Source organism: Harpia harpyja, chromosome 3, assembly GCF_026419915.1.
Source record: "Harpia harpyja isolate bHarHar1 chromosome 3, bHarHar1 primary haplotype, whole genome shotgun sequence".
NCBI classification, from domain to species: Eukaryota; Metazoa; Chordata; class Aves; order Accipitriformes; family Accipitridae; genus Harpia; species Harpia harpyja.
Genome location: NC_068942.1, coordinates 39,296,856 through 39,312,432, shown reverse-complemented (window position 1 = coordinate 39,312,432; position 15,577 = coordinate 39,296,856). Strand labels below are relative to the sequence as shown.

General features: G+C 59.0%; 1 protein-coding gene across 3 annotated transcripts in view; it reads left to right on the top strand.

Moving 5' to 3' along the window:
• DGKZ (diacylglycerol kinase zeta) overlaps nt 1-15,577 on the top strand; it is a 45,467-nt gene that overhangs the window by 6,657 nt on the left and 23,233 nt on the right. For 2 of the 3 annotated variants that reach the window (XR_008234420.1, XM_052782063.1), the window contains exons 1-2: nt 9,310-14,205; nt 15,023-15,131. Coding sequence is in view for 2 of the 3 variants with exons in the window: in XM_052782063.1 (XP_052638023.1) it covers nt 13,172-14,205; nt 15,023-15,131 (1,143 nt within the window). In the remaining variant the exon portion in view is untranslated. Of the gene's footprint in view, nt 1-9,309; nt 14,206-15,022; nt 15,132-15,577 lie in introns of those variants that run through there. The other variant, XM_052782062.1, reaches the window with a different exon arrangement.

Sequence of the window (15,577 nt, the reverse complement as noted above, 5' to 3'; positions counted from 1 at the left end):
TGGCGGCAGGCGCCTGGCAGCTGCCGCCACTGAAATGTGGCAGAGGAAGATGTTTTCTGCAGGGATTTGGTACCCGTCGGAGGCTGGCAGATGGCGGGATTAAGAGGCAGTGGGGCTCCTGTCCTGCAAGAGCTGCCGGGATGCGTGGTTGGAGGCACCCCGCTCCCCAGCCTGGCTCCCAGCTGGGCTCCCAGCTGGGGCCAGGAGATGCTCCAGCAGAGGCTGCCGGCGAGGACCCCCACCTGGGCTCGAACAACGGCGTTACCCACCCACAAGTTTTCTTGTTGTTTGAATGGTGGAGGAAGCAGATGTGGTGGGGGAAGGTGTCGGAGGGGTCCCGAGAAAGGTGCTCCCCCTCTGCCCTGGGTCACCAAGAGCTTTGCTCCCCGGCCCCTGGCTGGCGGAGGGTCAGGGCTCCCAGGGCTCGCTGCCCGCACGCAGGGGCCGGAGGGTTGGGAGCAGGCAAGCTGCCCTGTCCTGCCCAAACAATGCTCCTCCACGCAAGGCTTGGCGAGTGCCTTCATGATTTATTTGAAATTCAAATCCATGCCCAGACCTAGCGGTCGAGGTGAAGGCTGCCAGGAGCCAGGCTGGCGCAGGGAAGGAGGGAGGGAAGCGAGGCTCCCTCTCTATGCCAACCTGGCCCCGGTCCCTGAGTCGTGCACCCCGTGGAGGTGCAGGGCCTGGGCACCCTTAGGCTCTTGCAGCCGGTTGGGTCGGGCTGGAAGTGACTCTGGACTGGGCTGGGTTAGCATCCCAGAAGCTAGAGTGTGGTGCTTGATGTTCGCCGACTGGCTCCGAAGGGAGCAATGGCCTTGCTGACCCCAGCTCCATGAGCATCTTGCCTGCATTGACCTCCGCGGCTGACAGCAGGGCCGGTGGCGCGGGTGCCGTTGGGGCCCCTGGGGTCTGCGAACGCTGAGGCCGTGGGGAGAACGTGCAGGGTGGAGGGATGGCACTGCGGCAGCAAAGCCGTGGAGGGGGAGGATGCTGCCGTGTGCTGGGCTGCCAGGTGTGTTTATGGGGAGGGCTTGCTGACCACTCTCTTTATGTCCCTAGACTCCACCTGCCCCACAAAGGTGTCTTCCCTTGTCTCCAGGGCAGCCAGCCCGGCCGATGGGGATCCAGGAGGATAAAGCACCGGCCGGCGGTGTATAAGTATGTGGTATTTTTATTGGCTTGCACAGGCTGTGCAGTCCCAGCAGCTGCCGCAACATTTCTGCTCAAGAGCTCTCCTCCCTCCCACCCACGTCTCACCCCACGTCACCCTCTTGTGTCTGCACTAACCAAGGCCGCAGAAAGCCAGGCTGCCTGCCTGCTGCCTGTGTCACTAACCTTGTTCTAGAGGGCAGCTCGCTGCCGGACTTTCCTCAGCTAACATGGCAGCCCCTGTTTTGCTGGTGTTTGGGGTGAAGGTCAGTCGAGGTCTTCCTCCTCCATGTCCTAGCCGTTGTGGGCATGAGGGCCGAAATGCCTAGACCCTGTGCATGCTGAGCGCTTTGAAGACCTCGGATGACAATGCTGACAGGGTGGTTTAGCCAAATGGCCGCAGCAGCCTGAAGTTCAGTAGGGCTGGGGCTGCCAGGCATGGTGGGAAACCAGGGTCTTGGAGGCAGTCACCATTGCTGGGATGTAGTTGCCGTGTGGGAGCCAATACCTAGGTTAGCCATGGTGTTGGGGGCTCACGAGTGCTCCCGAGGAGATAGGGACGAGTCCCAGGCCCCGTTCCCAGGCTCCCTACGGCATGGTCTTTATGGAGCAGCGCATCAGCCTGGTCAGGATTTGGCTGCGCTTGTGCGAGTGCCACGCAGAAGTGCCAAGGTGGAAGAGCCCCACTGAGGACTGCTGCTTCCTGGCTTCTGCTAAACAGTTTCTCTGGGTGTCACCCCATCTGTACGGTGTCCTGGACCTTTCCGAGGTTCCCGCTCGGTCTCCAGCTTGCCTGACCTTGTAGACACAAAAGTCTCATGTCCCAGTGCTGCCTGTGGGAGTCCTGTGGTTGGAGGTGTTAGGGGTAAGAGGCAGCATGGCTGGTTAGTGGTCCGCAGAGGGGAGGCAGGTGGGGTTTGGAGAAGCCCAGAGTGCCATGGGTTGAACACCAGAGGGCACGGTCGCTCTTCGGTCGCTCTTCGGTGCTCTGCTGTGCAGCTCCGGCCCTTGGGGTTTGCTTCAGCTGGGTGTTGTGGCATGTCCCCTCTGCAGAGTCGCTGGCCTTGTCTCCTCGCTCCTGGTTTTGCTTTCTTTTCTTGTGCAAGGGAGGGTTTTGCAAAGCATCCGTGTGGAGCTTTTTTTGTCCTGCCGTGGGTGAAGTGGCCAGTAAGCTTACTGGCTTAAACTTGTCAGCCGCTGCCGCTGGCTGGCTGATGCTCAGAAGCAAACCTCCAGCCAAGGCAGCTGTTAGCCAGCTCACCGCCGCACGGGCTTGCATGTCCGTGCGTGTCACGGTAGCACTCGGAGCCACGCAATGGCACCCACCCAACTTCGCTCGGTTGCTCCCCCTGCTCCTGTGGTCTCTGAAGCACCCGGTGTCACCCTGTGGGAATGGGAGCAGAGAAACTCGGGGAGCAGAGTGAGGCAGCCCTGCGCTGCTGGTCTGCAGTGAAGTGTTAGCCCACGGTGGGAAGGGGAAAAGTGGTCTCCTCGCTGCACCGGCGGCACCTCTTCCCCTGGGATCTTCTCTCTGAAGGATGGCAGGAGAAGAGAGCCCGTTAATGAGGTTGCAGAAGCTGGCAGACATGGGGATGTTAGGATGAGAGGAGAAAAGGAAGCACGTAAGAGCAGATATGCTGAGGGCGTTTAGAACAAAAAGGGTGGAGGAGAAAAAAAAATCAACTTCTCCTCCTGCCCTCCCATTTGTAGCAGAGGGACAAGCTGACATTTAGCAAAACCAAGAAGTGACAGATTTAACATTGCTAAATGTTAAAATGGAGTTACTTTAATTTTGACGTGAGGTGGGGGAGAAAAAGACTTGGTAACTCGCTGTCACGAGGTGAAAAAGTGAAACCAAAGATTAGACTTGATATCAGTAACAGGGTCACCGTTAAACCAACAAATGCCTTTCGGGTGGCAAGTTGGCATGTGCTTTGCTTAGTCACAAGGCCGTGATGAAGGCTTGAGACACAGAAATAGGAGGTGTCTTTCCTGTCTTAGCCTCAGGCTTTGCGAGGGGGGGAGACCACAGAGGGACCAGGTTTCTCAGGGATGCTGAGCAGTCCCCCCCCCTTTGCAGACACCTGCAGGGGCTGCCGCTTGCGGTGTGGTTTCAGGTGCATGTGACCAGGGTGTCCTCACTTGGAAAGCCTTGCTCAGGGCTGCGTGGGGCTGGGGAGCCTCTCGGCTTGAACACAGCAGACTGAAACCTGTGACAGCAGCATGGGGAGCTGAAGGTCTCTCTCACCGCCCATTCGCCTGTGTGCGAGGTGAAGGGCTTAATAGGTCACGGGGGGAAGGAGGAGAACGGTGGCGGGAAGGTTTGCCCGGCTGGCTTGAGGAGAGGGCTCTTCGGCTTCCTGCGCCCGCTGCCTCCAGGGAAAGGGACTTGGAGAACCAGTCACCTGGTCTCTTGCTGGTCTGCTTGACTTGGAAGGGATTTTGGGGCCAGCTAGAATCCGCCCTGGGCATCCCCCTGGGCTGTTTCTGTTTGCAAATCCGGGTCCTGCCAGCCCAGGAGGGAGGTGGGACTGTGGCAGGGGTGAGGAGCAGCAGGTGGTGTCAAGTGGGGGTCTCTGCTGTGCCGTGGCTGTGGGGGACAGGGAGAGCAGGGTGGTCACGGGGCAGTTGGGGGGAAGCTCCCTTGGCTGGGGAGGAACCACACGTATCTCTTACCAGGCTTCTTTGCTCTGAATGGGCGGCTAGTTATAGCACGATTTTAATTTCCTCTTTGATAAAACATCCTGCCGGTGCCAGTAAGTGGGTCTTAACAGCGATGGACTGGGGACTGTTCCTAGGGGCCCTTCCACAGCCTCTCCTCCTCCTGTGGTCGCAGCTGGCACCGCGGCTGCCCTGGGGCTGCGAGGACACCGGGACCTGCTCCGCTGCTAGCGGCAGCTGGCCCTTTTCTGGCACTGGGGAGGGAAGTCTGAAGGACGTGTACCCTGTGTAGGAAAAGGGGCAGAGCCCTCCATCCTTCAGTGGCTGCCAGGTTTGAAGGAAGAGAGGGCTGAGCAGGGGTGAACATCTCCTTCTGCCTGCCCTGGGCATCTCCAGCTCCCCTTCCCCTCTGACGCTGTGAGAAAAGGGCTGAACGCAGTCCCTGCAGCAGCTTTGGCAGCGGCGAGGTTTGTTCACGTGTCCTCGCCCACCTCCAGCTCCCACCGCTTTGCAAAGGCCGCTCACTCCTTCTGCCGTGACAGAGACAGTGGTGATGGCGGTAGCTCAGCCTTCGGGCCTGGCTCCCCTCTGGTTAATGGTTTCCTGTGAACTGCTTTCAAGATACCCATCGGGGAAGGCAGCTGGCCGCCTTTGCCACGCTGGCAGCAACCTCCCCTCGTGTTTTGTTATGATCGTTTTACTGTAGTCTCTCTCCAGGCCCCAAGGAGCGCTGGGCAGGGTCCAAACGCACGCACGCTCCTACGCACAGAGGAGAAGAGCTCCCCGTCTAATTTTAGCCGTGACATGTAGGCAAGGGGAAGGGGCAGGCAGGAGGAGGCAGGGTGTGAAAGGACAACAAGGTCCCAGCTGTGGACACCCATGTGACTCGCTACGGCCGCATGCGTGGCTATGGCTATCGGCTCCCATCACCGGGTGAATGACCAAAATAACAATAGCTCGTGACTCACGCCTTGCAGGCATCGCGGAGCGAGCTGGCCTTCGGTGTGATTCCCCCCCTACCCCGCCCCTCTCTGCAAAAGCCAAAGTGGAGATGGGTTTCGTAGCCCCAAAAGGGAGTTTGGCCAGGAGCGGGTCCCTGGGGATAGCTGGGGGACCCAGATAGCGGCGAAGTGTGACGGGGAAGTCCCCAGCCCAGCTGCGAGAGGTCCCATGGGGGGTTTGCAGCAGTAAGGGGAGGTAAAAAGTTCCTGAGATGTCCGTGGAGCCCGCCCGGACCAGACACTATCCGTAACTCAGGACCGAGTTACCTCCTGCGCGTGGAATGAGCACGGGCTCTCCACGGCAGGTGCTTCGGCTCTCATCAGCCGTGCAAACTCCTTTATCGAGGTCCCAAGGAGGTGGGAGAGAATCGCCTCTTCGGCGGGTTCCTCCCCTTATCCTCCTCTTGGCGCTCCGAGGGAAGCGGTGGCATCCCCTAGCTGCAGTCGGGTACTCGGAGGGCAGTTGGGCGCCGGAGGGGGACCCCTCTTATTTTTGGGGCCCCTCTTAGTGCCTGCGCCTCTGGCTGGGGACGAGCCGGCCTCGGGGCTGCTCGGAGAGGAAGTGCAGTTGGTTATTTTAACGAGTGCTGTCAGGGTTTGCAGCGCGGGGAGGAGGCGGAGGGAGAAGCTGAGCGTTCACTCTCCAAACTAGGACTTGGTTGGGGAGGGCTGGCCTGCCGCTGCCGCTGCTCCCGAGCGGCCACCGCCACCCGCTCGGCACCTTGCAGGGACCCCCGCGCCGCTCCGGATCAGGTCACGGGGGTTTTTCCCCACGCTCTCTCCTTCTCTCTTCCTCGTCTTCCTCTTCGTCTCCCCACGTTTTGCTGCTTTTGTTTGTGCCGGGTGGGGGATGGGAGGAGGCTGGGGGAACCAGCCCTCAGTTCGTGGGTATGGTCTGGGCAGGTACCGGGTCCCATCCCGCTGGGGAAAGGCAGTGGGAAGCAGACCCCGGAGTCATGCTGGAGACCCTCAGCCTTGCTCCTGCTGAGCTGCGTTTGCTCCTGGAGGCTGGAGCGAGCCCGTAGGGCTACGAGCTGTCCCCGGGGCTGAGGCGGGGGCTCTGTGAAACGCAGCCGCTGTGGCACTCGGTGGCACTTGGCTGATGTTCCCCCTTTGGAAGGAGGGCAGGGGTTTTCCCTGCCAGAGGTGTGTTTCCAGCCACCCAGTCTGCTGCCTGTTACGGCACTGGCTGCATCCTACCAGCCTGTGTGGCATGGGGATGGCAGTGGGAAACCTGCAGGTGGCAGAGGACAATGGCGTGGGGAGCCAGCCTGTGCCACGCTGGGACCCCCGGACCCCGGCCGCTTTGCCCTGGGATAGTTTAGGGGAGCAGGACGGATTTGTGGGCTCCTGGCATCGCCCCTGGTGCCGGTGGCGGTGAGGCACCCTGCTTCTGCTGGGAGCAGTGGGATGCCCTTCCTGACGTCTGCCGTGGACTGGAGGGAGACGTGTGGCTCCCATCTTTCTGTTATCAGTGCCTGTAGCTGAGCGCCTGAGGCTCTCTCTGCTTTGCTCTGGGAGGTCCAAAGATTTCTGAGCCTTGGGAATCGCTGCCTGTGCTCTGCATCTGCCATGCTGCAGCTTTATCTTTACATCGGGTTTATCGCCTCCTCCCTGGGGCTGCTGCTCTGGGCAGATGCTGCATGTTGCCCTGCCCAGGGCAGCACCATGCCGGGATGTCTTCCCCACGCACAGGAGGAAAACTTCAGGGCTGCTCGGGGAGTTTGTATCAGACAGCTGGGCTGTGGGACCGGCATCCCTTTAAATAGCATGTCCCTCGTGTCCCTCCTCTACCGGAGGCACAGAGCTGTGTGTACTGAAGGAGGGGACCAACCCTGGGGAGGAAGGTGGGAATCTGCTAAAGAAACCACGGGCTGGGCACCCAAACTGCCGGGGCGCCCTGCCGAACCCCCCGCCGCTTTGCCTCATGCATGTCGCTCTGCAAATGGAGCTCAAAGAGAGAGAGAAAACTCTCAAAGTCCTTCCCAGCCTGCGTCGATGGTCCTGCTGATGGGACCAAAATAGAAACTGCATGGCCGACCTCTCCCCCGACCCCTGCTCTGCCTCAGCCCCGGCATGCTGATGGTGGTGGCTCACCCTCTGCGTTTCATCCCCGCTGCTCGAGGCCGTCAGTCTTGCTGTTTGGCTCCCCAGCCAAACGCAGCGACAGATTGTTTAAATCAGTGTTGTTGGGTTTCTTGATAACCAGGAGGCAGATTATTTACTGTAGTGGCAAATAAACTTCATAATGTTATGATGGTGGAAAGTTGTCAAGGGATATGAATGCCCAGAGTCAGCCCAGGAGCCTCCAAGGAGACGGCTTTGGTTTAAATTAAGACAAAACACTGTCTTCCATGGATTTTGGGAAGGAAATCACATTGCTGTAATGGGAACATTACTCTGAGCCTTAGGGCTGGCAAACTCTTGACTTTATGAAGCATAAGTGGAGGGTCTGAGCTAGCCTGGCAGATGTACCTTAAAGCACATCTCAGGTTTGCCCTGAGAAGGCGGTGAAGGGGAGGTTGGCACCAGGGTGTCATGCAGAATTTGGGGAGAGGCGGGATGGAGCTGCCACCAGAATGATTGTGGGGGTTATGCTAGGAACTGTAAAAAAAGTCTCTTCTGCTCCCAGCCCCTGCTCTTCCCAGCAAACCGAAGTTGAGAGCATTTTCTTGTGAAGGGCCAGGCAGGAGGGCAGGTGGCTGATCCCTTTTGGCTTGCCTTGATCGAGGCAGGGCCAGGCAGCGAGGACCGTGCTCTGGTTGCTGTGTGGCCTTCAGCAGTTCCTTGCCCAGCTTTGCCCCTTGGAGAAGCTTCCCGTGACGAGCTGCAAAGCTGCGGTGTTTCACTTCTTTGCCATGCCTGCAACCCCCCTGCAAGGCAGCTGCTGGTCCCTGGCACTGCATCCGTCCCACTGTCTTGCTCATTCAAAGAAGGCGGCTTAGAGGCTGCATCTCCTCTGTGTGGTGTCCCCAGCTCCCGATGAAGTGTGAATACCCAGAAAATGGTGTGGGGTTAAAGTTAGTGGCTGCGTCTCATCCCTGGTGTGGTCTGCACGGTGATCCGCCCAGGGCACCAACCAGTCAGAAGTGATGCTGAAGTGGTGATGTTGAGCTGTTGCTGCCAGCTGGAGTGTGCCGTGAAATTCCTGTCCCCTGAAAAAAAGCCCTTGGGCAAGTTTTGCTTCTGGCCATCTTGTGCGGGTATCCCAGTAGCCTTTTGTGTCTGGGGTGTGTCAAGGTATTTGCATCGGGTCCAGAGCCCTGGCACTGCTGTGACGCTGTGGAGCATGTGTATGTGTGGGAGCAGGAGGCTGTGAGTTTGTGCTTTTGCTCGGCTACGTGCAAGATGGGTACAAAGAGGCCAAACTGGTGTAGCTGCCCATCCCTCGTGAAGCAGTACAGTCCTGGGGCCTCCAGGCTGGTCAACCAAAGTGCCCAGTAGCACTGACGGGCTTCTGAGCAAGTTAGCAAAGCCCTTAGATGTTGCCAGGGGTGCCTTGCTCTCGCTGTCCATGCCCAGTAGCCCTGGCACGGGCCTCTCCGCAGCTCCCTGCAGAGAAGGGCGCTGGGGCTGCACGTGCAGAGACCTCAGAGCTGGGAGGAGGTCCTCTGCAGCTGCATGCGTGTAACCACCAGCTGGTTTCTAAGCCCTTGCCTTGCTTTCTCACTAGGAGGGAGGTCTGAAGTCCTCTGGATCAACCCCAGGGCTCGCTGAGAGATAGGTGGGGACCTGTTCCCCTCTGAGTGCCCTGCAAGGACCAGAAACTGCCTTCTGCAGCCTGGAGGGGTGGCCTTAAGTTTGCAGCAGTAATCTTCTCCTTTGCAGTATGAGGGTGACAGTACAAGTGAGGATGTCTTTGTCCACGGTTTGCCCTGGGAATGCCAAGCTCTTGCAGCTCGGGAGCATGGGAGCAAGGTGCTGTGGCCCATGTAGGCAGTGGCACTTGTTGCAGTAGGTCAAATGAATGAATCCTAGAATAGAAGGTGAGCGCAGCCCATAGCTCACCCCTCGCGATGCTTTGGTTTGGATGGAGCCTCCCCACCCCTGTGCTGGGGGGAGCCACATCTCCTTGCTCATGCTGGACCCAGCACAGGGGAGCTCCTGACTCTGTTTTATTCACGTGATGTAGGAGAGATTACAGCTGGAATGGAAATTTTGGGTAAAAACAAACCGCGCCATTTGGGAACTTGCCGATCCTTGCTCACCTCGCTGCAGCCAAAACCCTGAGGGCTGCAACACATCTTGACCAGCGTGCTCCCTTCCCCGTCTGGCGCAGGGGCACCTTCCTCAGCAGACCTCATCTCTGCAGGTTGCTCTTCATGGTACATCAGAGAGGGCTGGCCAGAGAGCCCATGGGAGAGGAGAGGTCGGTGACTGATGCCTGGGAACAGGATGGGAGAGTGGGGCTGGGATCTCAGCAGGGGTGGTGTGGGGACAGCAACGTACATGGGAAGATTGAGTATCAGAGCACTGAAAGGAGCGGGGAGGGGGGGGGGCGAGCTTGTGATGGAAACGGAGGCTGAAGGCAAGCGGTGGTATGTCAGAGGGGCTGGGATGAGCAGCAGCTCCCTGGATGGGCTCCCAGGCTCTTGTCCCTCCGTCCCTCTAGTGTCCTGGCAGGGAGGAGACAGAGAGGCAGAAGCCCAGGAGATCTTGGTGTCACGCAGGGGTGGCTATTAATAACACTTACACTTTCCCTGTGGTTGAGCTGTGCAAGTCAAGCGTCCTTGCCAGGGAAAGACAGCTTGTAAACTGAAACGGGCTCCTGCTTGCGTGCTGCCAGCTCCGGTGCCGCAGCAGCTGCCCAGCACCCGCGGCGAGCTGGGATGCAGGGACGCAGCCAGCCACCGTCAGGACGGGCGCTCGTCACGGAGCAGGGCAAAACTCTCCGACTCGTTTCCCTTGCTGTAGCCCCGTGGTTGGAAAAAATGCTTTCCAGACAACTAGCTGGAGGTTTGCTGAAAGGTTGGGAGGATCTGATTGTGTTTTTCAAGTCTGGACTTCTCTAGGGGCTCAAGGCTTGTGCATTGTGCTGCTGGCACTATCCTGCAGTAGGGTCCTATTGCCACCCTTGGTGCCAGGAGAGGGGTGCCAGATTTGGCACTGTAGGAAGGTAACCGGGGATCTCTCTTGCTTCTGGGTGCTGGCAGGAATAGACCAGGCTGCTGGAGGGACAGAAGGAATAATAACGTAAAGGAACGGCCCAGCAGGCGTATGGCACAGCATCCCGCTACATGTCTAAGGGCACAGAGGGCCTGTTCAGTATGGTACATGGGAGTTTGCTTGAGGCTAGTGAAGCAAAGCAGAATAATGGAGCTGAATATCAAGAAGCTCCTCCTGACCCGGGCAGAGCCTATGCCTTGAGGGACACTGCGTGTTTAGCCCTAGGATTCAGCCTGTCTGGTTTTGGAGCCACCACCACTGCAGGAGGGATGGCTGCTGGCTGTCCAGAGAGCAGGATCTCCATATCAGCTGATCCACAAGCTCTGTGTCCACTGAAGTTACAAGATGCAAGTTTTTCCTCTTCGATCCCTGCTTGACTTTCCAAGGGCATTTAGATCCTGCCACCAAGGTTAGCTCTGTCCTCAGAGTAAGAGGTTGCAGCTTGCTCTGAGTGCCCAAGGAGCTTTCCGCAGCAGCCCCCTCTTCCCCCAGCTCTCGAGGACGGCACTGCTGGCTGCCTGCGCTCTGGGACATGTTCCTGCTTCAGCAGCATCTCTGCCCACCAAAGCCAGGCGGGGAGCATAGGAGGCTGAGGAGCTCTGAGGGGTCTGGTTAGAAAAAAACTTCCCAAGAGCTCTGATTGCAGATCATGAGCAGACCAGAGCTGCTGTCTCCTTCTTCGTTCACGGAAGGAGATTGAAATGATAGTGCATAGCTGCTCGTAAGTAGAGTTGATATCCTAGTGTGTGCAGCAGTGCTTCCTTTCCCTCCCACCCTGCAAATGCCAGGCTGCCTCCATCCAGCCTCCTTACCTAACTATGCCGAGCGATGCAGTCTGCAAAGCAGCCACAGGTGCCGGCTTTTCTCTGTCTTAGCGACAAACAGTGGAGATCCCAGAGATGTGCTGGTGTTAGGCCAGGGGCTTCCAGGGCTTAGCTCCTGTCAGACTCCTCTGCCTGGTGCGTGGTTCCCCGCCTGCTCTGCACGCAGCTCTGCTGATGCACATCAACCCTGGGCACCCCCGGCAGTCTGTCCGTCTGCTCCGCCGGCGGTAGCTTTCAGCACCTGCGATATACCATTTGGAGCTCAGATTGGAACTAAGTTGCGAGAGATGGGGATATCTTCACCCATCATATCTGTGCTGCCACGTGCTGCTGTTGTGGGCTGTCAGATGGTTGCCTGGTAATAACCTTCACCACTGGTGGCTGGAGCGCGAGTCCATGTGCCACTTGCAGACAGCCCTGAAGATAAAAAGGGCCATAATCAGCTAGTACCCAAACATAAATGTCAAGCCAAGGTTATTCTAGCAGATTTCCTCATGAGACTGTGGTGCAAAAAGGAAGGAAGCTGTGTTGAGAGATCTTCCTGCCCATAGCAGCAGCTCAGCAAGCGGTACAGCAGCTTCGTGCTAGTGGAGTATCTGGGGCAGCAGGGAGCATCTGTTAAGCTCATTTGGGATGTAGTTGGACTGTACGTCTGCCCCAGCAGCTAAAGCTGGCCAAAAAGGGTCTGCTGCAGCGTGCCACACCCAGGCGGTGTTCTCTCTTGGGTTTTCTAACACGTTTTATTTGTTCAGACAATTTTTAACACCTATTGGTGATGATGCAATTTACTGGGCATCGTCCTTTTGACGATGGGGAGTAGGGACAGGAATGGAGCACTGCAGTGTCATGGACAGGCTGGAAGCAGGGTGATCAGCAAAATGTGCTTTTGCCCTCTGCAAAGCTGCATGGGCCTCGGTGGTGTGATAGTTAACCTGCTGGTGACCAAGTACCTGCATTGCTTGCTGTGGTGGGACTTGAGAAATCCCTCCAAGGAGGTGACACTTTGTTTTGCTTTCAGTTCAACCAGGCTTTAGCTGCCCTGATGCTGCTCGCTGGAGGGCATTGCTGTCCTTCCTTCCCTCCTTGTGCTACGTTACTGAATACAGGCATGGCAGTGAGACCGTAGAAACTAAAGAGCTCCCTTCTTTGCCTACCAGGCTGGAGGAGACCCAGCCTTCTCCAAAGATACAAACTCAGCTTTGTACTCATCTAAAAGAAATAGAGGTACAGCCCAAGGGGTTGCTTGTGCTACAAGCACTAAGCAAAAGCTCCAGTTGTTTGTGGTCCAGAAAATAACACGTATGTCCCATCTTACCTGCATTTCCCAAACAAAAAGGGAAGCTTCTGACAAATTTGCCTGTTTGTGTGGACCTTGCGGCAGTGGAGGTTTGAGCCAGGGTGTTCTCCTGAAGGTCCTCTGGTATTGCTGACCTGCAAGCGAGTGCATAAAAGAGCATGAGAAGGGAGGAAAGTAGAAACAAGTGGAGCAGATGCCGGTCTTAGTGCAGTGGTGAGCGGCATGCCTGTACCCTCACGATGGATAGAGGAGCTGCCTTCTACAGCATGGAAATTGTTGAGAGTGACGGTGGTGGCTTGTGTGTGCCTGCAGGCTGCCATGATCCAGAGTCCCCTGCCTTGGGAGCAATTGAAGAGCCAGAAGTTTGCTTCTACCAAACTGTGGGTCTTGGTGTTTTTTTTTCAGTTGCCCTCGAATAAATCCTCTCTATGTAGCAGCTGAAGAGAGGCAGTGACTGGAGGGCGAAGCACTACGTCTGGAGGAGAGGAGCGCTGGAGCTAGACAGATTCAGCCCCTTCCACTCCAGCCTTTGCATGCCGAGCCGCCAGTGCTGAAACTGCTGCAGCACCTTCCACCCGTGGCCTGGGGCTTTCCACAGGCTGCTGCAGTGTCCAGGCAGCCTGTCAAGCTTTGAGGGCTGGGCAGGGAAAGCTTGAGAGCCCCGGTAAAGCTCTTTCCACCAGGAGAGGGAAGTTTTGCGCAGGACAGAGGGGATGATTTTCCTAGCTCTCCTCTGCACTATTCCGGCTCTCCCAGCCTCCAGCTCTCCCAGCCAGCTTCTACCAAATCTCCCTGCCCTGCTCTTACTTGCCCGGTTGGTTTTCTTCTTTAGGATTTGCAACAGCTTAGTTTCAATTTGCTGCAAATTGGTGGGGCTGGTGCTTAGCCAGAGTGGTTCCCATGGGGAAACCAGGTAGACCAGCACCAGGAGAGCGGTGGGGGTAGTCACCAGGGCTGATCGGCACCTCGGGATGCAGGGGCTCTGCCGATCCCACAGTGGCGAGCAGGGGATGCAGAGGGTCCTGGCCAGGCGGTGACACCTGCCCTGCCATCGCAGCACCCTGGGCTGAGCCATGAAACTGAGGGAACTGGGGAGCTGTGGGCAGCGGGAGCCCCAGCAGTGCATCTACCTAGCAAGTGGGTCCCAGCCCTGCCGTGCGCCCTGGGTGGCATCGCCACATCTCCCCCGCTCCCTGCTCCTACCCTCTGTCCCCCGCCATCCCCCTGCCCTGACCCTTCACAGCCCAGCCCGGGGGACTCATGGGGGAGCCTATTTAACTCCTGGTCTCTGTGTTAACAGCCACCATCCGGGTGCGATGGAAACCTTTTTTAGGCGGCACTTTGGGAGGAAGGGGCCGCGGCGTGCCAGCGCGGTGGCCGTGCCCACAGGCAAGGCCAGGCGACGCTCCCAGGCAGGGCTGCCCTCCGCCTTGCTGGCCCAGCGCCGGCGCGGTTCGGGCTCCCCGCTGCCAGCCTTCTCCTGCCTGGGTCTGCCCCAGCGCCCTGGCCCCCGCCGCCGCTCCAGCACCACGCCACCCTGCCTCAGCCCCAGGTTCGCCGTGCAGACGAAACGCGGGGGCCAGGCACGAGCCATCGACGCCCAGCTGGTGGGTCCCTCCATCCTCCTGGCCAGCCTCATCCCCACTGGAGAGGAGGAGGACGGGGCGCCCCGCACCGACAGCTCCGGATCCGAGTCTCTGGAGGATGGCGGCGGCGGCACGGCGGCGGGAGTCAAGCGGGGCCGGCGTGAGCGGTGGGCTGAGGAGAGGTGGCTGGCCATGCTACCCCGGCTGCAGCCGCTCCAGGCTGGGCTGCTGTCGCGGGGTCCCCGCTGCCTGCGGCGTGCCTCCTCCCACCGCCTGCCCACCGAGTTCATGTACGGCCGGGCCACCTACGGCTTGCCAGGTCGCTACCGTCGCCTCAGCCAGCGACGCCGCTCCAGCGATGCCCTCCGGCCCGGGCTGCTCCCCTCCAGCCACCTGCGGCTGCTGGCCCAGCACTGCGCAGGGGCGGCCGGAGCCGGCTGCCCCTCTGCCACCCTCCCCGAGTGCTTGGGACCGGAGCCTGCCCGCCACGCCGCCCCGGATGGCTGGAGCCCCCGGCTGCTGTATGTATGGTGGTGGCGTGCAAGCGGGCGATGCCTCGGGGAGGGGAGGCTGGGTGCAGACCCAGGCTCGGCAGGGAAGGAGGGAAGGGGCTCGGCGCCGTCGGCCGTGGCTGCCGTCGGTGTCTTGCAGCGCTGCTCGTGTCTCTTGAGCATCTCCCGCTCAGGCCGGCACGGCCTCTGATGGTCTCAGTGCGGCCCCTGGGGCTTGCGAGCATCCCCTCCTGCCAGCCCGGGGCTGGAGGGAGGTGGCAGGCCTGGTTGTGGGCTGGAGATGCACACTTTATCCAGCTGGCTGGTTCTGCTGCTCCTTTCCTCCACCCTAGCACATCTGGGAGAAGCTCACTAGCCCCAAACAAACACCTGCTTTTTTTCCAACTGGTTGTGCTGGTCCCCGAAAACACCCCAGGTTCTGAGGTGCCTTGGTATGGGAAAGCTGCAGGGAGCCTGTGGGGCAAGGGCCCTGGGTTGTCCCTGCAAAGGCAGCCCCACCACCACAGCTTGGTGGAGCATCCCTGGCTGTTTTGCAGTGGACCTGTCATCCCCGAGGTCTTTGACCCAGCAGGCTGTGCCTTTTGCTGGGTGCAGGGTGTCTTTAGCTGAGCCGTCAGCTCAGTGGCCAGCACCTCTTTGTCCCATGGGTCTGCCTCACAGGAGTGGCCTCCTCAGCCAGCGGTGCTGGAGATTCACCTCATTTCCAGCCACTTGGTCCTGAGGATGCTTTTCTGCTCCAGCCTCACCGTCCATCCTAGAAGCAGGTTGTGCTTTGCACATATTCCTCCTCCCCTGATCTAATAGCCAGCCCTCTTGTGTCTTCCAGGAAAGCTATTGCCAAGTCCAGCCTCCAGCACATGGTAGCCCAGCCAAACCCTGCGCTAGCCCTGAGGAGCGACTCCGAGAGACAGATACGCAGCACCGTGGACTGGAGCGTAAGTTGTAGCACGCTTTGCTGGGCGTTGCGTGGAATCGGCTCTCGGCCAAGAAGCAGCAGGCTCTTCCCAGGCTGAGGCTTCCCAGGTGACTTCGGCTTTGACACATTTATGGCATCCGCCGTTGCTACCAGCTGGTGCCAGCGTCTGTGCTGCTGGCAGCACCCCTTGATGCTGCAAGGAGAGGCTGTGCAGGCACAGGTGGTTCCTGGGAGGATGGCATAGCTATTCCACTGCCAGCTCTTCTGCTCCTGGCAGCCGAGGTCTTCTGGTGGCTGGGGCCAAGCAACAGGAGTGAGCCCCTGCCCCTTCGCAGGCAAAGCCTGGCAGGTATTAAGCTGCACCCTGAGGTTGTAGAACAGAAGCTGTTTCAGGAGAGTCCCCTGCACTGAATTTGCCCCGATGCCTCCTCTCGGGGTGATGGGAGCAGCTTCCCTGTGCAGGAC